Consider the following 26,706-nt stretch of genomic DNA (forward strand, 5'->3'; position numbering starts at 1 on the left):
GGGCCCACCCTAATGACCTCATTTAACCTTAATTACCTCTATAAAAGCCCTGTCTCCAAGTGTAGTCCCATACTGAGGTATCCAGAGTTAGGACTCAACATATGAATTTGGGGGTGGGGGGATAATTCAGCCCATAACATCAATTTATGTGAATTCCTTATGCAGAGGACAGGAATGACAGCAGGAACTCCAGAAAATGAAAAACAATTAGTCCAAAATACCATTTGAACAGCTAACAAATTGAACTTGTGGTATTTGTTCTTATTAGGTGCAATTTCCTGAAGAAAAGTTCATGGAAGCTATTAAAAAGAAATGATTAAAAGTAACTCTTTTTCTTTCAGATTTCTTTAAATTACCTCAAAATTCTCTTCCCAAAGATGTTTATTAAGTAAATTCCTCTTACTTTGCCCAAAATGAAGTTTACCAAAAAGAAAATAAGTATCCTACACAGAAGGTTCTGTGTTTTTATTGATTAGAATTGTGTACGGTTGTAATCCTTCCATCATATACATAATATACAGTAACTATCAAATATCTGATACTAAAATAACTTACTTACAAATTCTAATATTGAACACAGAATAATTCTATCCCTATTAAAAATAAAAAAACAAAACCACTGAGTATCTTGGAAAATTTAAATTCAGACCATTATTTCACAATTTGGAAATCTGAGTAATCCAACTTTAAGATGACTTTCTCATTGTTGAAGCTTGCTCTGTCAATGTGCGATTTGGGACTTCCTCTTGTCTCAAGCCATTCCTGCATATGACGTACTTTGGAGGTGGGACCTTGCAATTGTCCTTGCACTGTGCCCTGGTCAGTGTTCTGGACCCAGCCTACTAATCCGAGTTTTTTACCCTCAGCCTAAGGGAAAGAAAAAGACAAGAGAGAGAAATCCAGTGAGATTGAACAAAACAAAATTAGACTACAATCTCTTGCCAGAATCTTGGCCTAGAATCAAGCCACTGAAACTAATTAGATATTGTCCAGAACAGTCAAAACAGAACTACAGCAAGGAGAATCTCATTGCTGATCTTAACATGCAGTGTTGACCACTTGACTCTATTTCCTTCTTCCACCCTATAAAACCAGGCACCAGAATTTTTCACTATGTCATCAATTTGGTTAAGTAGTAAAGATTTAAGACCAAATCAGATGCTTTCAAAATGATTCCCTAAGGATGACTGTTGTTAGGATACTGGAGTATATCTTGTTCATTTTCTGTCTCCTAATCAAGAATCTACTGGGTTTATTAAACAGAAAAAGCATGAAGCTATTTGATCCTTCTTTTTTTCTTTAACCAAAACCACACCTAAACAAATCCAGATGATTAAGTGTCCAATATCTCTTTAAAGATCATTAGAGAGTATTTTACAATTTCCTGGGCAACGCAATCCACTGTTCTCACTGTAAAGAAACTGTCTAACCCAAGGTCTTTATGTTGCATCCAAAGCCCACTTTCTCTCATCCTCCTAGAGAAGGAAAAAGCAGCTGGTGATCAGCCTCTAAACACCAAAGTTTCATGAGACTACATTAACTACTGTTTTCACTTGACTTTCTTCTGTCTAAATAATCACAATGTCTTTAATGTTGCATAAGCTTATGAAAATTATCTAATCACTGTAGTTGCTCTTTTCTTAGACTTTCCAATGCTCTTTCCTTTAAATCATTAACTGTGGAATGACTGAAAATTGGGGAAAGGTAGCAATGTTTTAGAGGCAATTTTATTTTTGTAAAATTTCCAATTAAGGATATTATAAAAGTTATTGATTGTTACATTCTATCTAAATAGAAGGGGTTAGATTACAAAAGAAAACGGGAGTTAACTTGATTGCATGTCCAAATGCCAGACTAGTGACCTAGTAAGTATGGGAAATTGCTGGAGTTGGCCAAAGAAAATGTTATGCATAGCAAAACTATGTTTGATGAGGAACTGAAGTATTCATCAAATCAGTTAACAGTTCAAGGCAAAGACTTGTTTGTATAATGAACAAAAGAGACTTTGGTCAAATAAATAACAGTTTAAAGGATACAGAGGAAATTAAGGAATGAAGAAAAATAAGAGATACCTACAGCATGATGGAGTGTTGTAGACTGTGGCATTAAAAAAGAATGCAGAGAATGGATTTGAATAAGACTCCACATCCAGCTGACTTTGTGTAACAACTGCACTCTTCTACTTCCTTTAACCTAGGGGAATGGGCTATCCCTAGTTCTTAGTTACCTTATATGGTAATTAGCTATAGGAATGATTGTGTTGAGTTTTGAGCAGGAGGTTATAACAGTACTGCTCAAAACTAAATTATTTAAATTTTAAATTGCAATATGATTTATCTGAACTCTGAGAGTGAACAAAACACTCCAACTTTGACTGGTGTTGAGAATGGGGATTTCCTATGGGTTTTATTTGTGCACTCGATTCTGTTCTTATTATATATATATATACACACACACATACATATGTATATTTATTTATTTGGTTGCACCAGGTCTTAGTTGCGGCAGGTGGGCTCCTTAGCTGCAGCTCACCAGCTCCTTAGTTGTGGCATGCGAACTCTTAGTTGTAGCATTAATGTGGGATCTAGTTTCCTGACCAGGGATCGAACCCAGGCCCCCTGTATTGGGAGCACGGAGTCTTATCCACTGTGCCATCAGGGAAGTCCCTGTTTTTATTTTTAAATGATAACATAATGTTGCTGAGTCATGTTCAGTTTTGAATATATATCTAAACAAGTAAGCAGTGTTTTCTCCTAAGAAAATTCCAAAAAGCTAATTCTCCCTCATAATAATATTTCTGCTTGGATGGTCATCTGGAAACATTTTAACAAATATAATCACCAACTCTAGTCTCAATCTAAAAAGAAAGTACCCTCAAACCAATAACCTAGACTTCCACCTTAGGAAATTAGAAAGAGAAGAGCAAACTGAATCCAAAACAAGCACAAAAAGGAAATAATAAGGATTAGAGCAGGAGTTAATAGATATAGAAAAAAGAAAGAAAAAAAGGAAGGAAGAAAGGAAAGCAGGAAGAAAGAAAAAATAAATGAAACCAAAAGTTGATTCTTTAAAAAGACCAACAGGGCTTCCCTGGTGGCGCAGTGGTTGAGAGTCCGCCTGCCGATGCAGGGGACACGGGTTCGTGCCCCGGTCTGGGAGGATCCCACATGCCGCGGAGCGGCTGGGCCCGTGAGCCATGGCTGCTGAGCCTGCGCGTCCGGAGCCTGTGCTCTGCAAGGGGAGAGGCCACAACAGTGAGAGGCCCGCCTACCGCAAAAAAAAAAAAAAAAAAAAAAAAGACCAACAAAGTTGTCAAACCTTAAGCTAGCCTGATCAATAAAAAAAAGAGAGAAGGCTCAAAGTACTAAAATCAGAAATGAAAGAGGGGACATTACCACCAACCTTACAAAAAAAAAAAGGATAATAAGGGAATAATATGAACAATTGTATTCTAACAAATTAGATACCTTAGATTAAAAGAGCAGATACCTAGAAAGACTCAAAAACTACAGAAACTGAATTAAGAAGAAATAGAAAATCTGAATAGACCTATAACAAGAGATTGAATTAGTAATCAAATACTGCCCATGATATGTCAATGGACATTTAGGTTGGTTCCATGTCCTGGCTATTGTAAATAGTGCTGCAATGAACACTGTGGTGCACGTCTCTTTTTGAATTATGGTTTTCTCAGGGTATGTGCCCAGTAGTGGGATTGCTGGGTCCTATGGTAGTTCTATTTTTAGTTTTTTAAGGAACCTCCATACTGTTTTCCATAGATGTGGCACATATATACAACAGAATATTACTCAGCCATAAAAGAAATGAAATTGAGTTATTTGTAGTGAGGTGGATGGACCTAGAGTCTGTCATACAGAGTGAAGTAAGTCAGAATGAGAAAAACAAATACTGTATGCTAACGCATATAGATGGAATCTAAAAAAAAAAAATCGTACTGATGAACCTAGTTGCAGGGCAGGAATAAAGAGGTAGACGTAGAGAATGGACTCGAGGACACGGGGTGGGAGGGCGAAGCTGGGGTGAAGTGCGAGTAGCATCGATGTACATACACGACGGAATGTACAATAGGTGGCTGGTGGGAAGCAGCAGAAGAGCACAGGGAGATCAGCTCAGCGCTTTGCGATGACCTAGAGGGGTGGGATAGGGAGGGTGGGAGGGAGGCTCAAGAGGGAGGGGATGTGGGGAAGTGTGTATGGGTGTGGCTGATTCGCTTTGTTGTGCAAATGAAACTAACATGGTATTGTGAAGCAATTATACTCCAATAAAGATGTATTAAAGGGCTTCCCTAGTGGTGCAGTGGTTAAGAATCTGCCTGCCAGTGCAGGGGACAGGGGTTCGAGCCCTGGTCTGGGAAGATCCCACATGCTGCGGAGCCTGTGCGCCACAACTACTGAAGTTCACGTGCCACAACTACTGAGGCTGTGCTCTAGAGCCCACGAGCCACAACTACTGAGCCCACGTGCCACAACTACTGAAGCCCGCACGCCTAGAGCCCGTGCTCCGCAACAAGAAAAGCCACCGCAATGAGAAGCCCGCGCACCACAACCAAGAGTAGCCCCTGCTCACCACAACTAGAGAAAGCCCGTGTGCAGCAACTAAGACCAGAAGCAGCCCAAAATAAATAAATTTATATTAAAAAAAAATGGGCAAAGGATTTGGAGACATTTCTCCAAAGAAGAAATATCTTCTTTCATGTGCCAATAAGCACATGAAAAGATGTTCAACACCATTAATCATTAGAAGGCAAACAAAACCACAATGAGGGTATACACATACACCAGAATATTACAGAGACTTAAAAAGGAAGGAAATTTGAACAGATGCTACAACATGGATGACTCTTAAGGATGTTATGCTAGTGAAATATGCAAATCAGGAAAAAAACCAAATACTATATGATTCTACTTATATGAGTTACCTAGAGTAGTCAAATTCATAGAGACAGAAAGTAGAACTGTAACTGCCAGGTATAGGGAAGGGGAATCAGGAGTTATTGTTTAATGAGTACAGAGTTTCAGCTTTGCAAGATGAAAAGAGTTCTGTGGATGGATGATGGTGATGGTACCACAACAATATGAATGTACTTAAGGTCACTGAACTGTACACTCAAAATGGTTAAAATGGCAAATTTTACATTATGTATATTTTACCACAGTTAAAAAAAATGTGTTCTATAGTTTCCAAATATTTGGGAATTTTCCAGTTTTCTGTTATTGATGGCAGTTTAGTTTCATTATGGTCATAGGAGAACATGCTTTATATGACTTAAATCCTTTTAAATTTATTGATACCTCAAAACAAAACAAAACAACAAAAAACCACAATGAGATACCACTTCACACTCACCAGGATGGCTATAATAAAGAAGACAGACAATAACAATTGTTGACAATTTGGAGAAATTGGAATTTTCATGCATTGATAGTGGGACTGTAAAATGGTGCAGCTGCTTTGGAAAACTGCTTTGGCAGTTCCTCACAAAGTTATACATGGAGTTATGTGACCCAGCAATCTACTCCTAGGTATATATACCCAAGGGAATTGAAAACAATGTTTACATAAAAACAGGTACATAAATGTTCACAGCATCATTATTTATAACAGATAAAAAGTAGAAACAACCTAAATGTCCATGAATTGATGATTGGATATATACAATGTATTATATCCATACAGTGGAATATTTTTTTAAACAATTATTTATTTATTTATTTATTTATTTGGCCACACTGCAAGGCTTGTGGGATCTTAGTTCCCCAACCAGGGATTGAACCCAGGCCCTGGCAGTGAAAGCGCCGAGTCCTAACCGCTGGACCGCCAGGGAATTCCCCATACAATGGAATATTACCCAGCCATAAAAAGAAATGAAGTACTGATATAAGCTACAACATGGATAAATCTTGAAAACATGTCAAGTGAAAGAAGCCAAACACAAAAGGCCACATATTGTATGATTCCATTTACATTAAATGTCCAGAATAGGCAAATCCATAGAGATAGAAATGAGCTTAGTGGTTGCCAGGGGCTGGGGGGATGAAGAGTGAGTGCTAATGGGTGTGGGGTTTCTTTCTGGGGTGATAAAATGTTCTGGAATTAGTGTACATCTTTATGAATGCTAAAAAAACACTGTATTATACCCTTAAAAAATTATTTATTTATTTTTTTGGCTGCATTGGGTCTTTGGTCCTGCATTTGGGCTTTCTCTAGTTGCAGCGAGCAGGGGCTGCTCTTCATTGTGGTGTGCAGGCTTCTCATTGCAGTGGCTTCTCCTGTTGTGGAGCACGGGCTCTAGGCATGCGGGGTTTGGTAGTTGTGGCTCGCAGGCTCTAGAGCACAGCCTCAGTAGTTGCAGCGCACGGGCTTAGTTGCTCTGCGGCATGTGGGATCTTCCCGGACCAGGGCTCGAACCTGTGTCCCCTGCACCGGCAGGCGGATTCTTAACCACTGCACCACCAGGGAAGACCTGTATTATACACTTTAAAAGGGTGAATTTTTAAAAATATTTAATTAATTAATTTATTTATTTATTTATTTTTGGCTACGTTAGGTCTTAGTTGCCTTAAGCGGGATCTTCGTTGCAGCGCAGGGGCTCTAGTTGTGGTGCGCGGGCTTCTCTCTAGTTGTGGTGTGCGGGCTCCAGAGCACGTGGGCTCTGTAGTTGTGGTGCACAGGCTGAGTAGTTGCGGCGAGTGGGCTTAGTTGCCCCGGGATCTTAGTTCCCTGACCAGGGATCGAACCCATGTCTCCTGCATTGGAAGGTGGATTCTTAACCACTGGACCACCAGGGAAGTCCCAAAAGGGTGAATTTTATGGAATGTGAATTATATTCCAACTTTTAAAAAAAATCCCTTCAAGTATTCTCATTCTAGGAGTGATGGAATTTAATTAAGAGGCTAGATGATATCAACACATAAAAAGACTGTAGCAAAACAAAATAACTGTTAAAATGAACATATATAATAAAATGATTGTAAGTAGTCAAGAATAAACCACAGGTCTAATTAAGGGGAAAAAAGGATGACATTTTCCTTGCAGTTTTCCAAATCAATATTTGTTTTTCTGCATTCTTTTATTCTCTCTTTAAATTGAGGGGTGGGAGGCGCAGTAGAGAAAGATGGAGTATACTGCCATCTGGTCCTTTTTGCTCAACAACTTTAATTAATCTTTGAGGCTGCCACCTCCATTTACTAAATCACAGGAACTTACCATACATAATTGGTAGCAAGGCTAATTGGAACATAGCTCTTGCTATGACTTTCAGTAGTTCTTTTTTTCCAATAGGCACTTCATATATGAGAATGAAACAGGAGGAAATGATTTGCAAGTAATTGGAAAAAGAGGTAGTGATATTTAACATTCATATTTCAAAGATTCAGGTTTGAATTTTAAGTACCACAGTCCCAGGAATGTGACACTTGGCAAGTTCTGCAGTCTTAACTCAGTATCTTTGGGGTTGGAGATACATTGGGAAGGCAATAGCCTGATACCCCTCTATAGAAGATAGAAGGCAAACTGAGATTGCATCTGTGTGTGCCCATTGAGGGAGGATTAGTGATATTAAGACAGAAGCTGTCAATAGTTTGTTCATCCCCTCAACTACTCCCTAATATCAAATAGGAATACCAGGCTCCATGTTCAATGTTACCATTACTTACCCTGGAATGGATAAAGTATTTTCATTACAAAAGCATCACCTGGAAAAGGTAATTGTTCTTTAAAAGCTAAAATGAGGGCCTCCCTGGTGGCGCAGTGGTTGAGAATCTACCTGCCAATGCAGGGGACGCGGGTTTGAACCCTGGTCTGGGAAGATCCCACATGCCGCGGAGCAACTAGGCCCGTGTGCCACAGGTACTGAGCCTGCGCGTCTGGAGCTTGTGCTCCGCAACAAGAGAGGCCGCGATAGTGAGAGGGCCGCGATAGTGAGAGGGCCGCGATAGTGAGAGGCCCGGGCACCGCAATGAAGAGTGGCCTCCGCTTGCCACAACTAGAGAAAGCCCTCGCACAGAAACGAAAACCCAACACAGCCACAAATAAATTAATCAATTAATTTTTTTAAAAAAAGAAAAACGTTAAGGAAGGTTAAAATGTTAAAAAAAAAAAAAAAGCTAAAATGAGCGGGAAGGAATTACATAGGGGAATGGGAGAGGTTGAAAAAGGAAAGAGGTCTGAAGAAAATGCAGCAGCTGCAGAGGAAGCAATTAAATGTCACAAGTTCACTTAAATTCCATCTCTTTGATCAATGTTAACTTTCCTACAAGAATTGTGACTTGGTTTGATGATGCCACAACAGGGAGAACTGGGGAAGCCCTTTATTCCCCTTTGGAAAAGAGAAGCTCATCCATATGTGTCTAGGTACTCAAGTACCACTGTTAGAAAAGACCAATAATAACAGTAGACAAATTTTCCATTTGCATTGTGTTTTACCCACTGCAAAGCATTTTCATACCCATTGTTTTACAAACCACCTCTTTGCCATCCAGCTACCAAACAGAAAGCTTCTCCAATGCATATTTTTCAGGAACATGTCTCTTGTTCCCATCCTCATAACCTAGGTATGTCCCCAAATCCTGTAAGCCACATACCTGAGTGTACTTGCGGAAAAACACACCTTGCACTTTCCCAAAAACTTCATAATCCACTGACATCAGGGTGTCCCCTTCTGCCATACTCACGCTCAGACCTGTCAGAGACCATGAAAGCAGAAAAGTAAAGGACTCATTATCCTATTCCCGGGGCCCCAATCCTGAGGCAGAAAGGGTCACACACACACCTCTCCATCGTTAACCACTGTGACCTCTCCCTGACCTTAAGGTGCCAGTACTTCGGAGTAAGTAAGCGGTCACGTGTAAGCGCGGGTGTGTGAAGTTAATAGGAAGACACCCGGGCAAGGGAGCCCTCAGAGGCCTCTTTTGGGGCAATTACCAGCTTATCCAGTTACCTCCCTAACCCATCCCCGGTCCCGCACCCTCTCCATCCCTCCCTCTTCCCACGCGAACCTGGCTTCCGCGCTCCCACCAGAATGCCCTCCTATTAATATTTTAGGGCTAATGGAACTGATGAGCACGCCCCGGGGCCCTGCCCCAGACTCACTCTCCTCGTCCTCCTCTCCGGTGGACTACCCCGGAGACCACCAGGCCAACGGTTCCCCCGGTTGCGTATCCGCCGCGCCCAGTAGCTTAGAACGCGGCTCCTCCTTCGCTGTCTCTCATGCCCATCATCTCCGCCGGCCAATCACGTACGGCGCGCTCAGCCCAGAGCCCGCCCAGAGGGTGGGATTGCGGGACGCCAGTGTCTAGTAGCTCCAGAGCCTCCGATTGGCGAGTGGGCGGGATCTGTCCAGGGTCTCGGCTACGATTCTGCAGGCGAGCCCTCACCCCACCTCGGTCACTAAGCGCACGCCTTTTTTCATTTTCTCGCGGGGATCAAGACAAAGACGAAGAAACAATTGAGATAAATCCAATCATTCTGTAAATATTTACTGAGAGCCTCTGTGTGCCAGGCACATTTCTAAGTGGTTGACATACGTTAATGAACAAAAAGGATCCCTGGACCGGAGGAGATTAAATTCTGGAGACAGATGATAAACACTAAACATCATAAACAAACAAACAAATTAAATAGAAGACATACAACTTTTCTGCCCTTTTTCTCAGTTCTCCTCCAATTCTGAGTCATGCCTAAGTCTGGAATGGGTAGCAGTGGAGATGAGTGTGTAGGAGGTCCCAGTGGAGGTTATTTCTCCCTCTGTGATTCTGGAAGCGGCCCACCAGAGTCTACCTTACTAAGAAAACTACAAACAATGCTTATCTAAAGCAATCAATCCATCAATCACAAGCACAAGCAAAATAACCCATAATCACAACTAAATCAGTCAATCTAAGCCAAGTGACCAAGTTGCATGAATTTCTTTTGGGAGAAGGGAATTGTCAAGGGGAGTTGTGGGTGATGATTGTTAAAAACAGGGTCACCTTGGGCTTCCCTGGTGGCGCAGTGGTTGAGAGTCCGCCTGTCGATGCAGAGAACACGGGTTTGTGCCCTGGTCCGGGAGGATCCCACATGCCGCGGAGCGGCTAGGCCCGTGAGCCATGGCCGCTGAGCCTGCGCATCCGGAGCCTGTGCTCCGCAACGGGAGAGGCCACAGCAGTGAGAGGCCCGCGTACTGCAACAACAACAACAACAAAAAAAAATAGGGTCACCTTATAGATAACTAATGAGAACATACTGTATAGCACAGGGAACTCTACTTAATGCACTGTGGTGACCTAAATGGGAAGGAAATCCAAAAAAGAGGGGACATATGTATATGTATAGTTGATTCATTTTGCTGTACAGTAGAAATTAACACAAAACTGTAAAGCAACTATACTCCAATAAAAATTAATTTAAAAAAAAGTAGGGGGCTTCCCTGGTGGCGCAGTGGTTGAGAGTCCGCCTGCCGATGCAGGGGACACGGGTTCGTGCCCCGATCTGGGAAGATCCCACATGCCGCGGAGCGGATGGGCCCGTGAACCATGGCCACTGAGCCTGCGCGTCCGGATCCTGTGCTCCGCAACGGGAGAGGCCACAGCAGTGAGAGGCCCGCGTACCGAAAAAAAAAAAAAAAAAAAAGTAGGGTCACCTTGAAGGCATTTGATTGTGTATGAAGATTGTGGTGCCTTCTGTGTGCCTTCTTGGTTTCTTCTTTCATGTCCTTGCATTTATGTCTTTGTATGAAGGAAAACTGTGGTGTTTATTGTTGCTCTTTGGAGTGCTTGTGTACCTTACATCCCTTCATAACATAAGGTTCCATTTGTGAATATACCAGGTTGGCAGACTTGGCAAGGTGAGATGGATTTGCAATGGAAGCCATGGAGATCCATTATTCCATCAGTTCCCCACTACAAAGTGAGGATCCAGATCCTGGAGAATCATATAACCTCAGTGCTGGCGTTGGGGTGGGAGTGGGGTGGGAAGCTGAACTGAATTGTTACGCTTGGTAATATTTGAAAATAATGCTGAACAGAGTAACTGGCTGATGTTATTTAAAATTTATTTTTTAAAAACTAGTTTCTCTGTAGAATTAACCTATTGAGTATCTACTATGTATATACACTGCAGGATATACAAAGATGAATGGTATATAATCTTTGCCCTCAAAGAGTTTTTTATTTAGTGTAAGGGACAAATACACATGCAAATGATGACAATATAATGCACAACATACTAATTCAATTCCACAAGCATCCACTGAGAGCTCATCATGAGCCAGCCCTGTGCTATAACAAGGACGGAAAATATTATGAGAACACAAAGGAGCAAAGAGATTCATTCTGGCTGGGAAGGCTGGGAAAGCATTCTTGGAGAAACCAGCATATTACCCAAGGTTACACAACCACAAGCAGTAAGTGATGGAGCTGGGATTTAGTTCCAAGCAGTCTGAGTACAGAACCTACTCCCATGAATGCTATGCTCCGCCACCTACCAGTACGTGGAGCTTGGAGTAAGGCCACTGAGGTAAGAAAGTGCAAGTAGTCAGGTGTGGCTGGACCAGGGTTTCTCAACCCTGGCTGCACATTAGGACCTTGGAGAAAGCTTTGTAAAATACTGATACCCAGGCCTCACTGCCAGAAATTGCTTTCCAGGTAGTCCTAAAGCACAGCCAAGGTTCAGATGCCCTGGGCTAGCCTCTGGGGAGGCAAGACTGGAAAGGTAGGCTGGACCTAATCTGGCAAGCTGAACTACCATGCTAAGTCACACATTTCAACTTTATCCTACAGGTAAAGAGGAAGCCACTGGGTAGGAGAATTATGGGGTCAGAAGTATTCAGGATAATTATTCTGGCAGCAGCCAGAAGGTTAGGTTTGGGGAGCAGATGAATAGCAGTTAGGAGAGTGGTGCCATCCCAGTGAGAAGTGAGGGAGAAACTCACCTAGGGTTGTAGAAATGTAAAGGAGGGGACATATACAAGAGACATTGCAGAGTAACTTCAACAGAGCCTGCTGACCAGTTAGAGAGAGGGGGTGACAAAGTGGGAGGAGGAGAAGATGACTGATGCTTTCAGCATGAGAGGGAACACTGGAGAGGCAGATTGGGGAATGCGGAGGTGATCACAACTTCGTTTTCTGTCATATTGAGTTTGTGGTTCCTGAGGAACATTCATGTGCAAGTGCTACATGGGAATTTGGAAAGTTGAGTCCGTAATTAAGGAGAGAGAACTAAGCTAGATATCATTTAAACATAGGTGAGACCTGAAATTTCAGCATTTGGCTGAAATCATTAAGGAAGAGAATGTCTGAAACTACATTTATATGAGAAATACGAGGGCCTTGGAGAACACCTACATTTGGGGGGCAGGTGAGGAAAAGACATAAATGCAAGGACATGAAAGAAGAAACCAAGAGGGCACACAGAAGCAAGTGAGAAGAGAGTTCCAACGGAGAGAAAAATCAATGTCAAATGAGTAGGCTGAAGAAATAGCAGCTTTTGTCTTTAGGGTCATTGGAAGGTCACTGGTAGCCTAGCAGTTAAATAAAGCGGACAGAGGGGAACCAGACCACAATGGACTGGACAGTGAGGGGGAGTTGAGGAAGTGGGGGCAGGAAATGTAAAGTTTTCTATTAAGAAGTGGAGAAGAGGGCTTCCCTGGTGGCGCAGTGGTTGAGAGTCCGCCTGCCGATGCAGGGGACACGGGTTCGTGCCCCGGTCCGGGAAGATCCCACGTGCCGCGGAGCAGCTGGGCCTGTGAGCCATGACCGCTGAGCCTGCGCGTCCGGAGCCTGTGCTCCGCAACGGGAGAGGCCACAGTGAGAGGCCCGCGTACCGCAAAAAAATAAAAAAGAAGAGGAGAAAGGAATGGGACCCTAAGGTGAAAGGTGTGGTCAAGGGAAATGAGGCTTTTTGTGCAGGGCAAAGTTAAGCATATTTTAAAACCACAGAAGAGTGTGTGGATAGATATAACTTGAAGTTAACAAGATGCAGGGGTAAAGTGAGTCAATTCCTGGAGGGTACTGAAAGGGACTAAGTCAAGAGAACTCAAGGAAAGACAAAGATTCTTCTTCCTCATAAACAAGAGGGAAAGAAGTCAAGATGGAGGGAGGCACCCTGGGAAATTCTGCCAGGCTGGAGGCGAGCTTCTGGAATTGATGACAGGCAAGCCCCATGCTGAGATAATTGGGACCTTGACAAGAGTGGGAAATGTCTGAAAATGCATACATAGAGAAGGCAGTGGAGAGTCAACTAGGAAAGAAAACAAGGCATAAAAGGACTGCCTTGGAGCACCACCAAGGCATTTCTTTATAACTTGTAAAAGCTGTATTATGATATGTTGAAGTATTAACACCGACCACTGCTGTCTATATTATTTTCCATGTGCATGAATCTTTTAAGTAGTTACAGGGAAAAAAGTAAGCTGCCTGTTCCAAACAGCTTACACAAATGAACTGAAGTATGAAGACAAATAAACTCTCTTCTGATGTTAGCAAGTTATGGAGTATCTTTAGTGTTGAAACCAGGTTATACTGAGCATTTTCGATCTGGTAGTTAACTTTATTATCATTACACTTGTCTGAGTCATTCTTGGGCCCTAAGAGAGGGCCAGAGTTACCACGTGAGAGTAAAACATTATATCAAAATAATTACATTGGCTACAAAAACTTCCCCCCTTCTGCGTAGCAAAACCTAGCCGAGTTGCTAAAATTTGACGCAAGCTCCAAACTATTTGCGAGGAAAAGCATGGAGAGATAGCATACAGCCGTACCTGGGGCCCGTACAAGGCAGCCGAACGTGCTAAGAAAGGCTATCAGCAGGCCCACTCCCGCTAAGGGGGCAGACACCGGAATCCTGCGGCAGAATGACTTGAGGGCACATCTAGGCGCTCCGTCTTTTGCCAGAGAAGGGCACACCCCAGGATCTGAGACCATCGCTCTGAGAAAAATCCAAGCTCTTTGATGGAGCCCCAGAAAAGCCTCTCCCACCCCATTCCCCCGTCCCCTAAGGGCAGAGCTGGACGGAGCTGCAGAGTTGGCGGGACACCGGGTCAGGCGACACTCTGGTCGACCGCGCCCGCGCCCGGGGCGGCGCCCGGTGGTGTGCGGACTGCGCTTGCGCACGCCTCACCCGCCCACCCACCGCGGAATTCGCGGCAAGGAGGGGCTGGGCGCCCACGCTCTCCCGTCTCCAGGCAACGGGAAAAACAGAGGCCAGCTGAGAGCGCCTGCGCGGCTGTCGGTGGAGGGAGGGTTCGTGGTCGGGAAAAGCAGAGTCCTGGGGTTTGCCCTGAGCAGGAGCTGTCCACGAGAGCCTCAGGTACGCAGAAGGGCGGGAAGACATGGGGTCAGCACCTTGACCTCCCAAGGGCCCGACAGACTGAAGAGCGAGGGCTTGTCCCCAAAACGGAGTCTCCAGTAGAGGCTTCCCGGCTGAGCCCTCCAGGACAGAATGCGACTTGGGCGTTCCGGATCTAAAACCCGCGGCGGCCAGATCAGGTGGTCCCCTCCTCTCAGATTACAGACCTGCCGTCTGTGCCGCGGGGACTCCTTGGGTGAGGGTTTGCCAGCCAGGCACCTGCTGCAGGCCCTGAGCGGCAGCAGCTGTGCTCTTTGGGGTCAAGCATTGTTCCAGCAGGAGGGAAGCCCCGAGAGCTCTTTGTGCCAGTCACTTAGCAATGGGCCGCAGTTTTCTCACCTATAAAATGATGGGGCTAGACTCGGAGTCCTAAGGTCCCTAAGTTCGAGTCCTGTAACTCTGAGAGAACCCCTCAGTTTACAGGTGAAGAAACTGGAGCCAGCGAGGGGAAGCTGCTTGTCCTGTGTCACAGGCCTAAAAACTGACTTTCAATCCAATAGCTCTTTCCACCTGCTACAGAGTATGCTGTGTATGGCAGAGGCTGGTACCGATACAAAGGAAAGCCAGGTGACAGGAACACCTGTATCACATTCCTTTTTCTATCCTCAGGACCTAATAAGCACCCGCAAGACATAATAAGTGTTCACCAAATGCTTATTGAATGAAAGCTCTGGCAGACCCAGCACCACTGTCCCTAAGAAGTCTAAGGGAAAATGTGGGTAGGACAAATGTAGAAACAGTTTACTTTAGCAGCCGAGGTGAACCTCAGACAAACTCCTCACATATGTCTGGTTTAAATCTCCCCTAGGCTTTCAGTCCATGCCCTGAACGGCTGGTCTCCAGTTGGCACTGCCTCTGCCTGTGGGCATTATGCTCCCACATAATAAAACGGAAGCTCCAGAGCTCCACTCAGCTAAGCAAGACCCCTCTGAAAAAGGTGACTCTTCTCAGCGGTCCTCTGTGGGGCACCCGAGGAACAATTTCCAGCAGAAGCTTTTGAGCAACCAAGAGCTGACGCTGGATAATCTCTACACTCACCCCAAATGGAACACCTGCGCGAAAGACCGGAGCTACTCCTATCCCCGCTATGCAGGAATCAGCCAGCAAGATTCAAGAAGCAATCCCCAGGGCCAAGCAAAGTGTTTGTTTTACTCACCAGGCCCTCAGTCCCGGTATCCCAAAGCAAATAACCAGGAATTCATCCCCTTTACAAAGAAGCGAGTTGGGGTGGACCGGGCATACCCACTGAAACCTGTGTTTCATCGGAAGCCCCATAGTACAGGTGAGGCTGGCACTGAAGGGGACCAGAATGCCTCTCCAAGACCCCCTGAGCCAAGAAAGTTTTCATACAGTAGCTTTGGTTCAAGGAACTGGGTGAATTCATCTGTGGTTGGTACAGTTGCTGCCAGTCAGGAGGACAGGGTCATGGCAAACCCCAACAGGATGGAGTGGTTGCAGATCCAAAGGCTAGAAGCTGCAGGGGAGAGTTTAGAGGCGGAAATCCGCAGAAAAGAGACTCTTCTGAGGGAAAAGCTGAAGAAGACAGAGGAGGAACTCAGAAGGATCCAGAAGGAAAAAGAACAGGCTGAGGAAAATGAAAAAAGAGAGCTACAGAGAATGGGACTCCCCGGGAGGAGAGCTAAAGGCAATGGCAATACCACATACAAACCTATCTTCTCCCCAGAATTCATGTCTGAGGAGGTCTGTGTCAGTAGAGACACAGGAGAGGATGAAACTTGGGGATGGTCTCAAGAAAGTTCTAGTCCATTCCAGTTCTCTGATTATGGAGTTCAGAAGCTCAAAAGGGAAAGACTGGCGGCAAGCAGTAACAACATCCGAGACCGAGTCTCAGCGCGATGGAAGGAGACGTTTTCTCAAGCTGCAGAAGCGCCACTCAGTGCTTTGCGGAGGTCCACCAGCAATTCTAGCTCGTCTAGGGCACCACACTCCTCGGGCTCCAGCTGTTCCACTGAAGAGCCAGAACTGGGCGAGTGCAGCCACTGTGGCCGAAAGTTTCTCTTGCTCAGGCTGGAGAGACACTCCAACGTCTGCCGCAGGATGCAGAGTTCCAAGAGGAAAGTGTTTGATTCCTCCAGGGCCCGGGCCAAGGGCACAGAACTAGAGCAGTACTTGAACTGGAAGGGACCAGCCTCAGTCAAGGTAACAAGGGCCTTATGGATTTGCCTTGAGTGGGGATCATTTTAAGAGCCTGTTATATACTCATCCATTTTCTTTAAAAAAATTTCATGTGTTATATGGGGAGAAAGTGAGAATTAACGTTTGATTTATTGATTACTACTGTGTGCCAGTCACAGTGATGGGAGCTTTTCATATGATCCTCACCACAACCCTGTGAAGATTTCAATTATCTTTTATCAGTTCAAAAATCAAGTGTCAGAGAGGTTAACTTGCTTGAGATCACAAACAGTCTTAAATGACAGTCAGCATATAAATCTGGGTCAGAATGACTCCAAAAATCTAGACTTAAAAAATATGTCCTTTTGATTATAAAAGTAATAAACACTTACTTTAGAAAATTTAAGAGAATGAAAAATATAAAGAAAAATATTATGAAGCATTTCACTACCCTGAGAGAATTCTTCGCTCTCTGCAATATATTCTGCCACCTCCCAAGATTAGGACTTGCTACCACTCCTATAACTGTATCTATTTTTTCAAGATTGGCTAATTTTGATATACCTTCTTAGTAAATACATGAAACACAATTGTTTGGAATTCTTTTTCTCCCCATTTAGAGCATAAACACCTTAAAGTTAGAGGACTTTTTAAATTTTTTTAAATAATTTTTATTGGGGTATAGTTGATTTACAATGTTGTGTTAGTTTCAGGTGTACAGCAAAGTGAATCAGTTATACGTATATAAATATATATCCACTCTTTTTTAGTTTCTTTTCCCACATAGGTCATCACAGAATATTGAGTAGAGTTCCCTGTGCTATACAGTAGGTCCTTGTTAGTTATCTATTTTATTTTTTTATTTTTATTTTTTAAAACTTATTTTTGGCTGCATTGGGTCTTCGTTGCTGCGCATGGGCTTCCTCTAGTTGCGGCGAACGGGGGCTACTCTTCTTGCAGTGTGCAGGCTTCTTATTGCAGTGGCTTCTCTTGTTGTGGAGCACGGGCTCTAGGCACGTGGGCTTCAGTAGTTGTGGCACGTGGGCTCAATAGTTGTGGCTCGTGGGCTCTAGAGCACAGGCTCAGTAGTTGTGGTGCATGGGCTTAGCTGCTTCGTGGCATGTGGGATCTTCCTGGAGCAGGGCCCGAACCCATGTACCCTGCATTGGCAGGAGGATTCTTTTTTTTTTTTTGGCAGGAGGATTCTTAACCACTGCGCCACCAGGGAAGTCCAGTTATCTATTTTATATACAGTGGTGTATATATCTCAATCCCCATCTCCCGATTTATTCCCCCCTCAGCACTCCCTCCTGGCAACCACAAGTCGGTTCCCTACGTCTGTGACTCTATTTCTGTTCTGGAAACAAGCTCATTTGTACCTTTTTTTTTTTTTTTTGGTTGAACCATATACCATTCTAAGTGCTCTAGATTACATATACTATCTCACATAATTTCCCAACAATACTACTACTATCCCATTTTAGATATGAGGCAAGAAGTTAAGTAACATGCCCAAGATGACACACACACACACATATATATATATATATATATTTTTTTCTATGTCATAATATTGACATTCAGTCCAGTAATCCTCCACTGTAACAGCTCCTTTACCTTGCAGTGAAAATTGATTTGTATATTTTTTGCCTCTGAGTCCTTGTGGGATTTTTTTTAAATTCAAACAGAAAGTCACAAAAATTATAATCATCCTCATCAGTTCACTCAGTCCCATGTAATTAATTTATTTTTCATCTTGATCTTTTGTTAGCACTTTTATGAATTCATCAGTTTTCCATTAGAGTTCTGAAAATGCTTATTCATTCAGTTCAGCAGTATAGTCAGTTACCAGAAACCTGTACTTGTCAGAGTCTTTTCCATGAATTCCTTGAAGATGAAACCCTTTTATAGGAACATTTTTGCAAAAGCATCAGAGTACACCCAGAACTCTCTGTAAATGACCAAAGACTTAAAAATGACCATGGTTAAAGATTTGATGGAAGTTCATAATAATGCAGTTGACAAGGAAATTTAGTTATTTCTGAGATACACATTTTAAAGTAATAACTAGAATTATGACTTATAACATTATACCAGAACATATAAGATTTTTAGAAATTTCATGTAATGTCTGAAACATTTATACTAACATATTTCCATACAAATAACCCAAAGAAAGTTTAGTATTAATTGTTTTTTTGTTTGTTTGTTTGTTTGTTTAGACTGCAGGTTCTTATTAGTCATCAGTTTTATACACATCAGTGTATACATGTCAATCCCAATTGCCCAATTCAGCTTCCACATATAAGTGATATCATATGATATTTGTCTTTCTCTGTCTAACTTACTTCACTTAGTATGACAATCTCCACGTCCATCCATGTTGCTGCAAATGGCATTATTTCATTCTTTTTTTATAGCTGAGTAATATTCCATTGTGTATATGTACCACATCTTCTTTATCCACTCCTCTGCTGATGTACATTTAGGTTGCTTCCATGTCTTGGCTACTGTAAATAGTGCTGCTATGAACATTGGGGTGCATGTATCTTTTTGAATTATGGTTTTCTCCAGATATATGCTCAGAAGTGGGGTTGCTGGATTAGAGGACTTCGTCTTTGGTGAACATTCCTAGCTGCAGAAAAATGTTGTAAAAAGTGACTTTGAGACACTTCCATACATTTGGGGGAACTTCATAGGCACATTTGGACAGTCAGATCTGGAGAAGATTGTCTGGTGAAGCTTCTACCACCTTGTCAAGGTTATAACACTGGGGTTGTAAATGAGTGTTTCTCAAAGTGTGGCATGCTGACATGCATTTTTTATTTCGGTAGTTGTAATGTGTATTAGAAAAGTAAGACGTAGTAAGCACTTGATTTCTAGGAATCATGAATTTAAAGAAAAATAGTAAGGGGATGAAGTGAAAGTGGTATGCAAATGATCAAAATGTGCAAAAGCCTAGACCACATGATCTCAAAGCCGCGTCCAGCTCTGAGTCTCGTCAACTATGAGAGTGTTACTCTATTTTCATTTCCTTCCAACCCTCCCACTGCCACACTAACACCTCTTGTCCGTTAGCACTTTACCGTTTATTTGTGTATTTGCGGTGCCTTTAAAAACTCACGTTTATGTGGTGGCTGTTAAGAGAAGTCTTTTGCAGTTAGTTATTTCTTTCAGTACAATATGGGAGATCGCTACAAGAAAGTCTTTTCCATGTTTAGCGACCATCTCCCTGAAATCCGGTTTCCAACGAGAAGTCAACATTTTGCCCTTGCAGATAACGATATGATCATCAGTTCCTGTTCTTTCCTGTTTTCTTTCTGGTCAACCCAATAATCCACTTGGGTATTCTCTGTCCCATTATAGTGGTTTATTTCTGGCCAGAACCTAAAAGAATCTTGTGTTTCTTAAATTCCCAAATACGGTAGCAATAAAGCAAAAAAATGGGTTTCTGAGATCAGATGCCCTAGCTTTGTGGAAACTAGTTTGAGGAAATATGTTGCATTGAGGACATCAAGGCAGAAAGGATCTGGATTGAGATGGACTCCTCTCCTTGGACTGTCCCAAGTTTTATTCCAAAGCTTTGTGCCTTTGTAAGCTGAGTGCTTTGTGTCTCTCTGTTATTCCTTCAGTGTACTTGCAAGAACAGGTGATTTTTCTTTTATCCTTTAATATTCACATAACTTCCAGCAGACTCATACTCTTGTCTCTCTACTAGACCTTATGTATTTGAGCATAGAGACTATATCTTTGTGCTTTGTGATTAATAAGTGTTAATTGAATAAACTTCAATACAATGAAGAATTAAAGTATAAGTATCATATAGTTGAGGAACTTTCCCCTAATTCAATTCTAAAGGTTCCTAGATACCATCTCTAACACTCTGATTCTCTTGCCTTGTCTGTTTCAGTAAGATTTTCCTGATGGATCCTTTTCCTTTGATAACATCTCTTCCTATATTCATCACCAAGCAGCTACTTGCTTGCTTTCTTTTTTCTTCTTTTTAAAATTCATTTTACTTTCATCTGAGTAGTATTTGAATACATTTTAAAAATCATGTAGTACTAAGTGACCTATAATGCAGATCAACAGTATTTTGCCTCATCCCTCTCTGGCCCCTCATCTAGCTCCCACAGGCAGTTCTGATAGATGACTCTTCTGGTATGCATTTCCATATTTCTAAATAATATGGATATATATATAATAACTTACTTGCTTGATTTATCAATTTTGCACATTATCTGTTGACCTCCTCTTATGGACACTCTGGGTTCATATCCCCTCTCCTCCCACTTTTCTCCTTCCCTTATCCTTCCATTGTAGTGAGATCACAGTTCTGGGTTAAACCAGTAGTCAGCTGTGTATGTGATAATACCCACATAAATTTTGTTCACTGCCGAGTGAACAGATTCTGCCTCTGCCCACATACACCCAGAGTTAATAATTGACCCATGTTTTAATTTGCTTGGTTTCCTACATACCTAACTCTACTTTTTTTCCCCTGAATGATCTGCCCAGTATCAGACACCTGTTCATGTTTTTCTATCAGTTTGACTTTTTTTTATTCTGGAACCTCCATCCCACCATTCTTTTTCTTCCTGCTCCAGTCCAGACTGGTTCTTCTCCAGGCCTGGTGCAGACCTGTTGTTTGGAACTTCTCTCTGCTTCTCTCCTGTTTCCAGCATCCTGTGTCTTCCTTTTTCTTGCTTTGCTCCTTGCTTTGCTGAAGCTTTATTAAGAAAGGCGCATGGGAGGCATATTTTTTGTCTTGGGATGAATTAAAATATCTATATAATAGCTTTATTTATTTATTTATTTTGGCGGTACGCGGGCCTCTCACTGTTGTGGCCTCTCCCGTTGCGGAGCACAGGCTCCGGACGCGCAGGCTCAGTGGCCATGGCTCACGGGCCTAGCCGCTCCGCGGCATGTGGGATCTTCCCGGACCGGGGCACGAACCCGTGTCCCCTGCATCGGCAGGCGGACTCCCAACCACTGCGCCACCAGGGAAGCCCAATAGCTTTATTTCTGATTGATGAATCGGCCAGGTAGAGAATTCTAGCTGGAAAATTATTTTCTGTTAGAACTTTTATGGCATTTTCCCACTAGCTTTTAGCATCCAATGTTACTGTTGAGAAATCTGATACCATTTTGATTTCTGCTCCATTATATGAAACCTATAGATTTTTTTTCTTTTTCTTAAAGCTTATAGGATTCTCTCTTTATTCTGAAATTCTACAATGATTGTGTTGGATAGTGGGTAGGCCATTTCAATCTCAAGGGTAGTGATATTTATTTCTAGGAATATTTATTGTCTTCTTTAATAATTTCCTCCTTATGCTTTCTGATTTTGGAACTCCTATTAGTCAGTGTTGGACTTTCTAGATTGACTTCCTGATTTTCTGATCTTTTCTACTTTCCATCTTGATCCTTTTTCCCATTCTGTGTAACTTTTCTGACATTATTTTACAACAGTTCTATTTTTAGCTATTGCAGTATTAATTTATAATAGTTCTTTCTGGTTCTCTCATTCCTTTTTCATAGTATATATATTCTTGTTTCATAAGATAAAATCTCTTCTAACACTCCTTTGTTATTATGATTTTTTGTAAAAAAATTTCTTCTGCTACCTGCCTTGTTGCTACTTCCTGAGCATGTATGCATGTGTGTTCCTGTACTTGTTTGGTCTCTTCCTTGTTAGAGCTTTACTGACTGTCCGTTCATATTTAAGCTTAAGTGGGGCTTGTTGACTGAGGGCTTTCATATTAGGGCTGTCAAACAGTGAGCCTTTTAATTGGGGTCCCTCAGAATCAGCATCTCAGCTTTTCTCTCAACTGCTTGGTGCATCCAGAGAACTCCTGCCTCCTATGAGGGTGCCTGTGTCTGGTACTCTGGGAGCTGAGTGGGAGAAGGAAGCTGACAGTTAATTCCACAATACCTTGCGTACACTTGCCCTTAATCTCCATTTTCAGCCCCTAGATTAACCCTGTTCTCCACTGTGTCTGGATGTCCTGAGTCTGAAACCTGTCTGGTTCAATTTCTCCAGAGAGGGTGCTGGAAGTGTTGGACACTTGGATGTGCAAGGTGGAGAGGAGCCCTGGGAGCCAACCTGTTCTCCGCCCTGTACCTCCCCCTTCCCACTACCTGTATTTCCAAGCACTGAGCCTCCCAGGGGTTCTGCTGGGCAATACGGCTTGCCTCTCAGTACTATCCGCCTTTGCAGGCCCTTAGTTTAAGTCAGCGGTCCCCAGACTTTTTGGCACCAGGGGCCGGTTTTGTGGAAGGCAGTTCTTCCATGGATGGGGTGGGAGGGGGCTGGTTCAGGCGGTGATGCGAGCGATGGGGGAACAGCAGATGCAGCTTCGCTTGCTCACTCGCCTGCCGCTCACCTCCTCCTGTGTGGCCCGGTTCCTAACAGGCGGTGGACCAGAACCAGTCCGCAGCCCCGGGGGCACTGGGGACCCCTGGTTTAAATGCCTCCACTCTGGCAAGTCAGTTATCATTGTTGCTTCTTTCCTGTTCTCTTTGACCTTAATTTCCTTACTGTCATTCTAACGGAGACTCAGGAAGGGGATGAGATAGACACCAAGTTAAATGATCAGTCTTCCTTCAACTTACAGGCTGAACCTCCTCGGAAGAGCAACTGGAAACAGAAGCATGAATCTTTCATCCGTACCCTCCGTCAGGCTCGAGAGGTCCAGCAGGTAATTGCCAAAGGTGGAAACCCCTCCGACCTGCCTCCCATCCTGCCTGCAGGAAATCCAGACTACATTCAGTGTCCTCACTGTAGCCGCCACTTTGCTCCCAAGGTGGCAGAGTGGCACATTGCTAAGTGTAAGACCGTCAAGAACCGCCCTCCACCTCCAAGGAGGCACTGCCGTTGAGCAGACAACAGTGGAAACTTCCTCGATAGTCCAGAAGGCTCTGCTTCTCTTCAGCAGTAAATGGGAGTAGAATAATTTGATGCAGAGCAGAAAGAACTAAAACTTTTACATCTCCCAGGTCTGCCTGCAGAGCTGCAGTCGGTGAAGAGAGAGAGACCCACTGCTAAGCAGCAGGAGGCAACAGGAAGCCTCAGCTTCCCACTAAATCACCGCCTCCGGCTGCTGTGCCTCATGTTATTGCCCTAAGAACTGACGGGTGAGGACACGTAAGAGTAGCGAGTAGGCCACATTAAAGCTCTCTCTTGCAAGCCTGATCGTGGTTTGTGCTAGTGAAGTGCCTGCATTTGCTCTGCCTTCTTGCCACTGCCTCTACATGTATGTCTATGGCTTCTGTTAACGCCTCTTGTTCTTGCAAGAAGTTGGCTCGTGGCTATCAGAGGATCATGGTATCTTATAAAAAATACAGTTTTGCCGTAAGGCAAATGACCTCCCCGATACATGGTCCTGGCCAAAAGTCAATACAAGTATGGAAGGTTCAGGCGCCAGTATGTCCTAAACCCTCCCCACGTTGTACTGTGTAAGAAAGGGAACCTCAGCTTTATGTACAATACTTTACAGGGTAGGGATGGGGGAAAGCACACTATGTCTCTGCAGCTGTTCCTTCCTAATGGATTTCATATGTCAGGGGAAAAAAAAACAAGGAAGGAACTTCCGTTTCAGCTATTGCTAGCACTCTGCTTTCAAATCAGGTTGGTTTAACGACTTTTAAAATGAAGCAGCAAAATGTACCATCAAAGCAACCTGGGACGTTCTGGTGTCACATGTCCCTGCTGATCACATCACAGTAAACTTCTATTCTAGAAAGTAAACTTTGAAGGAAAAGATACCAGATCTAAAATTTTCTTTGGGCAGAATCGTGCCTACTGCAAGTAACCTTCATAATTAGGCCTTCAATAAATGGGTTTGGGGAATTTAAAATTAAACAAATAATAAAATGAGTGAGTCTTAGACTTGTCAAACGGGAGAAGTGATAAGGTAATGTCTGATGCGGGAGAAGGTATCAGTTCAGGTAGGATGAAGCTAACACAACAGACCTGAAATACTAGTAAGATTACTGTCCTGAGACTATCACTCAAATTGTTAGTTTAAAACACTGGATAAGCTGTGACAAAGTGAGAGAGTGGCATGGACATATATACACTACCAAACGTAAAATAGATAGTTAGTGGGAAGCAGCCGCATGGCACAAGGAGATCAGCTCGGTGGTTTGTGACCACCTAGAGGGGTGGGATAGGGAGGGTGGGAGGGAGGGAGACGCAAGAGGGAAGAGATCTGGGAACATATGTATATGTATAACTGATTCACTTTGTTATAAAGCAGAAACTAACACACCATTGTAAAGCAATTATACTCCAATAAAGATGTTAAAAAAAACCCAAAAACAAACACTGGAGAAAAATCACCTAACCTGACCTGGGCAAAGGGGACTGGGCAGACCCCAAAACCACATTTACTGAACTACAGATGGCCACTCACTCTTGTTCCATTTCCTCTGCAGCTTCTGCTGAGTGGCTGGGCTAACAGATCAGACCAATTTGATATGCAGGTTTAAGGCTTTAGCTGTGAAGCTGCTAGACACTAGGCTAAAAAAATCATGTTTTAAAAAACAGCATATATTGCTTTATGCTCTTCATAACTGTTACAAAGAAAGAGGGGTATCACATAATAGGGCTTTTTGGTTGGTCAAACTCACAAGAGAGACACTGGATATTTAACCCAATATATACATTCTCCAGTCAAGTTTAATGAGGTACCCACCTTAAGTTTCACACTTGATGGTAAAAGCAATAGGTGACTAGAATGAGTGGTGGCCAAGGTCACACAGTGGTAGCCTGTGGACTGCTTTGCCCCACAGGTATGTTTTATTTGACTGATATAGTATTAAAAATATAATGACATTAAAAAATTGGGATATGGAGCATCTTTTGAGAAACTGGAAGTTCTGGAAACCCTGGGCCTGCAACCCTGTATAGCACCAACTGAGTGGGGTTTAGAATCAGTTGCCCCTTCCAGACGGGGTGGAGCACGCAGATCACCACAGCCCCGCCTGGTGTGCTTCACTTATTTGCCTTGTCTGCCTGGCCCAGAACCCCTGGATGACATTATAAAGGTCACAGACCAGGGGCCTCCAGGGAGAACAAATGTGTGTGTGGGGGGTGCTTCCTTATGCTGCTAGAGGAACAAACAATAGTCAGTGCCATAGTGTTCCCTTCGATCTCAACATGTTTAGGCCTTTGATTATATCAGGAATATCTATTAGCCTTTTAAATTTAGCTTGATCGGATCTTTGGGAAGAAGAACCTTTTTCTATCTACATCTCTTCCTAGATAGCAGAGGATGACAAGAGGATAAATAAATGCTGCTTGTTAATGTCCGTGTGTTATACTACTTTATCTAAGAACCTTTAGTGCAAGTAGATGCTATAAATTTTTAAGTTCAAAAGGTTAAGCAATGAGAAAAAATCTTACGGTGAAACTCACTTCGTTAAAAAGTATATGCAGTGTATTGAATGCAGCCCAGCACCTTTGGCCTACATTTGCTTTAGGTCATCAGTTAGTCACTTTTCACAACTACACAGGAGGTAGCAGAGATGTGATATAGTGTTCTTCTCCCTAATGTTCGTAATTCTGTGAGGTTTAGTGATCAGCATGTTTATTTCCATAGTTAATCATTGAAGCAATAAATGATTTTTTGCTTTGTGGCAGGAAGGAACTTGTTTCGTAGTCCTGACTACAGCCCACTCTGCCCTGACACTATCATGAATAATATTTCTTTGGAGGCCCAAGGATGCTCATTTGAAATAATTCATCCTTGCACCAGAGTTGTTCTATTATGAATGTTTCCAAATATACGGCAAAATCAAATGAAACGTGAGTTAAGTCTCCTCTTGCTCTAAACTTTAGTGAAATGTTCAGCCAAGAGAAGTTACAACTTGGCTATGCCAGGGAGACCAAATACAGTTCAGCCTTTGTGAGGGAAAACAGTTTTATAAACATAAACTGGCAGTATCACTTGAAAAAGCCCACTGTGGAGATAAGTACAAGACATGACCCTTCCTATTTTAATGGCTCATCTTTTTCTCCTTCTGCATTTTAAGCACTATATTTTAGAAGTTTGGGGGGAAGAAAAGTTGTAGCAGCAAAAATGATTCCATTAGTAAGAAAAAGAAACTGGCAAGAAGCAAAGATTATTTCTGTGCAAATGTCCCTTGCATTGTTTCTGTTACAAGACCATTTATTTATTTATTTATATAAAGACTCACTGAATCAAAAATTCATGAAGGCCT

The 26,706-nt window shown here is 42.9% G+C and overlaps 2 protein-coding genes across 5 annotated transcripts in view; one reads left to right on the forward strand and one right to left on the reverse strand.

The window, feature by feature from the left end:
- Positions 1 to 14,070, reverse strand: part of LOC308614166 (acylphosphatase-1) — a 44,421-nt gene extending 30,351 nt beyond the window's left edge. The window contains exons 1-3 of one of the 4 annotated variants that reach the window (XM_081228357.1): positions 13,757 to 14,058; positions 8,604 to 8,701; positions 451 to 867 (exon numbers count right to left, since the gene is read on the reverse strand). In XM_081228357.1, coding sequence (XP_081084483.1) covers positions 652 to 867; positions 8,604 to 8,701; positions 13,757 to 13,919 — 477 coding nt within the window. In that variant the 5' untranslated portion in view covers positions 13,920 to 14,058 and the 3' untranslated portion in view covers positions 451 to 651. Of the gene's footprint in view, positions 1 to 450; positions 868 to 8,603; positions 8,702 to 9,017; positions 9,945 to 9,989; positions 10,098 to 13,756 lie in introns of those variants that run through there. The other 3 variants (XM_081228359.1, XM_081228358.1, XM_081228360.1) reach the window with 3 other exon arrangements.
- Positions 14,071 to 14,217: 147 nt separating this feature from the next.
- On the forward strand, positions 14,218 to 26,697 carry ZC2HC1C (zinc finger C2HC-type containing 1C). Its single transcript, XM_081228363.1, has 3 exons — positions 14,218 to 14,304; positions 15,152 to 16,503; positions 23,097 to 26,697. Exons 2-3 carry the CDS (start codon positions 15,214 to 15,216, stop codon positions 23,358 to 23,360), a joined length of 1,554 nt encoding a protein of 517 aa, XP_081084489.1. The 5' UTR covers positions 14,218 to 14,304; positions 15,152 to 15,213; the 3' UTR covers positions 23,361 to 26,697.
- Positions 26,698 to 26,706: the final 9 nt, after the last annotated feature.

The sequence above is a fragment of the Mesoplodon bidens genome (genome assembly GCF_964165515.1).
Source record: "Mesoplodon bidens genome assembly, chromosome: 3".
NCBI classification, from domain to species: domain Eukaryota; kingdom Metazoa; phylum Chordata; class Mammalia; order Artiodactyla; family Ziphiidae; genus Mesoplodon; species Mesoplodon bidens.

Coding starts and splice junctions, on each gene's coding strand:
- ZC2HC1C (XM_081228363.1), top strand. CDS start 15,214: ATGCTCCCACATAATAAAACGGAAGCTCCAGAGCTCCACTCAGCTAAG. Junction 16,504..23,096: donor AGGGACCAGCCTCAGTCAAG/GTAACAAGGGCC, acceptor TTCAACTTACAG/GCTGAACCTCCTCGGAAGAG.